General features: G+C 55.3%; 3 protein-coding genes across 3 annotated transcripts; 1 reads left to right on the top strand and 2 right to left on the bottom strand.

Annotated features, from left to right (window-relative positions):
- Positions 1 to 659: 659 nt before the first annotated feature.
- On the bottom strand, positions 660 to 1,768 carry ACA1_231820 (uncharacterized protein; the record flags this gene model as incomplete). Its single annotated transcript, XM_004346590.1, has 3 exons — positions 660 to 690; positions 1,040 to 1,162; positions 1,710 to 1,768. The coding sequence occupies 3 exons, from the start codon at positions 1,766 to 1,768 to the stop codon at positions 660 to 662; spliced, it is 213 nt and encodes a 70-aa protein (XP_004346640.1).
- Positions 1,769 to 2,655: 887 nt separating this feature from the next.
- On the bottom strand, positions 2,656 to 3,301 carry ACA1_231810 (uncharacterized protein; the record flags this gene model as incomplete). Its single annotated transcript, XM_004346589.1, has 3 exons — positions 2,656 to 2,836; positions 2,910 to 3,012; positions 3,139 to 3,301. 3 exons carry the CDS (start codon positions 3,299 to 3,301, stop codon positions 2,656 to 2,658), a joined length of 447 nt encoding a protein of 148 aa, XP_004346639.1.
- A 160-nt stretch (positions 3,302 to 3,461) lies between these two features.
- ACA1_231800 (uncharacterized protein) lies at positions 3,462 to 3,928 on the top strand (the record flags this gene model as incomplete). The annotated part of the gene is made up of 2 exons (XM_004346588.1): positions 3,462 to 3,817; positions 3,919 to 3,928. 2 exons carry the CDS (start codon positions 3,462 to 3,464, stop codon positions 3,926 to 3,928), a joined length of 366 nt encoding a protein of 121 aa, XP_004346638.1.
- Between the last annotated feature and the right edge of the window lie 4 nt (positions 3,929 to 3,932).

Here is a 3,932-nt window from a genome sequence, read left to right as displayed (position 1 = left end):
GTGGCTCGGCAGCTGGCGCTCCTCTTTAATGCGCCGCATGCTGGCCACCACCAGGTCGTCGATGTGGTGCGGCGCCTCTCCGCTGCTGCTCAGCCGATGGCCCTCGTATCCCTGTTCTTCATCGTCCCCGCCTCGGCGCGGCCGTGTCGGCGACAGACTGCGTATGCGGCGAGCGTCGGCCGACCACGACGACGACAACGAGGGCGAGGGCGAGGGCATGGGCGACTGGAAGGTGGGCGGGGCCGGAAGCGTGGACGACGGCGCGTGGTGGTGTGTGTGGGCCGCGGCGGTGGCGAACTCGCCGAACATCGCGTGCGACGGCGAGGCCGAGCGACACAGGCGCTGCTGCTGTTGGGCCGCGTGGTGATGGTCGACCAGCTGCGGCCTCTGGGCCTGTGGGTGGTGGAAGCGCGGCTCGGTCGGCTGCTGAGACTCGAGCGAAGACGTCCGGCGGCGCCGGGCGCCCTGCGGTGACGATGAAGACGATGAAGACGATGAAGAAGAGGCGTAGATAGAGTGCGCCGGCGTAGATGAAGACAGACCAGTCGAGGGGATGGGCGCCGTGGAGGAGGACTGCACGCTGGTCCACCGGCGCGAGGAGGCCGGGGCGGCTGTCGAGGTGAGGTTGTAGTAGTACATGGCCTGCTCGTTGTTGCGGATCAGCCGCCTGGTCTCCACCCCAGGGAATATCTGTGTGCCCACAGCACAACACGAGGCACAAACCAAAGGGGGGTTAACTAAGAGAGGCCGCAAGCGTGTGGCACATGCGCGAAGAAGTGACATAAAAAACAGGAATCGGGGTGCTCGCTGATTGGGGGGATTCAAATAATGGGAAACCAGGTGGGACAAGCTCGAATAGACCCGGTTTTTGGCCAGCCGGGCAAATACAAGAAAGGACAAAAGCTCCCGCTATTTTAATTTGGTTATAATATAACTTTGTTCGCCTTGGGGAGAAATGTGTGACAAGATGTCGCGTAAAAGAAAGATGCGAAGGAAGATGGGGATGTGATGGTGAGGTGGTGGTACCTTCTTGAGGAACTTACCAAAGGAGGCCGGGGTGGTGGATTCATAGTGGTGCTGGGCGCAGAAGTCAGCGTAGGCGCCAAAGACATCCTTCTTGGGCACGAAGTAGCCCTTCTTCTCTCGGAATGCGCTAAGGAGCCTGTGTTGTTGGATGTTGATGGTGTCGCGGGTGTTGATGTGTGGTAGATAGATGCAGTGATGGTGATGACAACGAACGACAAAACGAATGAGATGTACATTAGTTCAGTTACCAAGGAGGGATGTGGCCCAGCCCAAGCAGATAGGAATGGATGGGGAGCTGAGAACAAGAGCTCCCCATCGAGTAGCAAGAAAGAAGCGGATGATGTGAGGTTCTCGCTCCAGAATGGGCCGCGCTCTGCCCTCTGTTCGTATTGGTGTGCGACCAGGTGGGAGCGCGAACCGAAAAAGAAAAAGAACGAAGAGATACTTGTGTGGATAGGGGTCAGGGAGTAAGATAGATAGGGAGATGGATATGTCGTTCTTTGTGAGAAGAGAGGCCGACAACATCTCGAACGACAACAACACAAGAACAACAAGATGGAAAATAAAATATGGACGGATGGATTCGAGGCAGCATTAACACCTCCGCCTTGAACGTGCATCAACACCACACCAACACATCGACCAACAGACCTAGAGCGGTGACACTAGGGATGCGGGCGTACCAGTTTTTGACGTCGGGGAGCGCTTCTTCCTTGCTCTTGATGAAGATGGGTGCCATCATCTTCTTCCGGCTCTGAAATCTCTGTCGCTGGTCTCGTGTGTTGTTGTGTTGTGTCTGCTGTCTGTTGGCCTTTGTTAGAGCCGTGTCGGGAGGCGGTGCGCTGGTAGTGCTGGGCTGTGTTGAAGCGACTCACCGACCTGGCTGTTGGGGCTGTAAAGAAGAGCTGGGGGAGGTGGGGTTTTGGTGGTAGCGTTCAATCAGGTCGATCGTTGGGCGCATGCAGCCGGCGAGCGGTGGCACCGGCGACTTGTGACCCCTGCGGGAGTGTCAGGGCGCGAAGGGCGCTCTGCCTTGCTGCAATGCTTGGTGGCTGCCGCGGAGAGAGGCGGCCACTAGGGGGAATGTCAGAAAGCTTGGGTAGATGGGCCTCTTGCCTTCTCTCCGCCGGCCACTCCCTATTTCTCCTTTCGCTGCTTTCCTGTACCTGGGCTCTGCCACGTGTGGCGAAACTTCGCGTGGTGATAACACTCATCAGTCGCCCATTGGGCGGTTAATTTGATGTGGCTCAACCAGCGAGAGATATGACCAATGGGCGAGGCACCCGTGCTGCTGTGGGATCTCACCTTTGGGGTTGCTGGGAGTGCGTTATGTAACGGGGATATCTGCCGTCATCCCTCATTCGCTGTTAAAAGTCCGCCAACGATAACACGCGCGGGCTTTAAACACACAACAAAAATTCCAGATTCTTGCTAGCCAATCGCAATTAACGCTTGGTAGATGGTAGCTGTTGATAGTTATCGCCTGGCGAAACGGGCGGGGCTAACAGGGAACACAACTTTTACAGTTCCCCGCCAGCACCAAAAGAACAACCAACACGGTAACTGACCGGGCAACAGTGCTCTTTTGACAAACACAGAGCAGTACCAGAGAAGAAGGGAAAGGGCAGCTTACTCGCCAAGCTTCCACTTGCCCTTGACAACACCCCAGGTGCGGTCCTCGTTGAACTGCTTGATGCGCTCCCTGTTGATCTTCTTCCAGAACAGCGGGCCGTCGAGAGGCGTCAGCTCCTTTGGCTTCTTCAAATCTGCGCCCAACAGTTTGGTAAGCGAAGGTAGACAGTACGAGTGCCTCAAAAAAAAAAAAATAACAAAATTGAAAACAAACACAAAACAAAACAAGCACGAAATTAAAAGACGAGAACGTGCCCACTTCAGCCTTCCACACCCACTCGGGGATGTCGTCCCACGTGGGCACCTGCAGGCCGTAGGCCACCAGCATCTCGTCAATGTACTGATCGCCCTTGTCTGTCATTGGATGATAAATTGACCGTTAAATGATTAAAAATCAAACAAATTTGTCTAGTAAGCGGTGTAAATCCCCCTCCCCCCAATCTCTTTGCAGTCGCAACACGATCTTGATAGATGGCGTACATTCTTTCTTGGGTCGCTCAACGGCACCGCCCCTGCCTCCGGGCTTAGCGTATCCTCTACGCTGCTGCGACAAAAGCGGAAGAGCGCCAGCGTGGCCCACCACGGGCCGGGCCAAAATCGTCCGGCTCGCGGCGCTGCTCACCGCCCTTCGTTGCATCATCATGCTCCTATTCATCTTCAATTCTAGAATTCTTCTGATTCCGCTGCCTGAATTTATTTTCGTTTCTTCTTGTTTTTGACTTCTTTCCTTCGGCTGACGTCAGCCTTGAAGCCACCTCGCTCGCTTGCACTTTGCACCCAGGACACAGCAAGGAAGCATCGCCATGGAATCGAATCAAATCGAACAACAGAAGCAGCAAATCTCACAATTGGAGGCTCAAGTCGCATCGCTCAAGGCGCAATTGGAGGATGCGCTGACGACTGCAGGAGCGCAGGGAGGCCGCAGGAAGAAGATCGAGGAGATGTCTGCTGAGGTGATCGATTCCAACCCCTACAGCCGGCTCATGGCCCTCAAGAGGATGGGCATCGTCGAGAACTATGCCCGCATTCGCGATTTCAGCGTGATCGTGGTCGGCATGGGTGGTGTGGGCAGCGTTGCCGCCGAAATGCTGACCCGCTGCGGCATTGGCAAGCTTATCATGTTCGATTACGACAAGGTCGAGATCGCCAACATGAACAGGTGCCTGCACCTGATGTCCATCTTTTACATATCTTTTTATTCATTTAATTCATATCTTTTCTCTGCTCAACAACGCCAGGCTGTTCTTCCGTCCCGACCAGGCGGGCATGACGAA

The sequence above is a fragment of the Acanthamoeba castellanii genome (assembly GCF_000313135.1).
Source record: "Acanthamoeba castellanii str. Neff unplaced genomic scaffold scf7180000084761, whole genome shotgun sequence".
NCBI lineage: Eukaryota > Discosea > Longamoebia > Acanthamoebidae > Acanthamoeba > Acanthamoeba castellanii.
The sequence above is the reverse complement of the archived record's forward strand: the minus strand, read 5'-3'. Positions and strand labels throughout refer to the sequence as shown.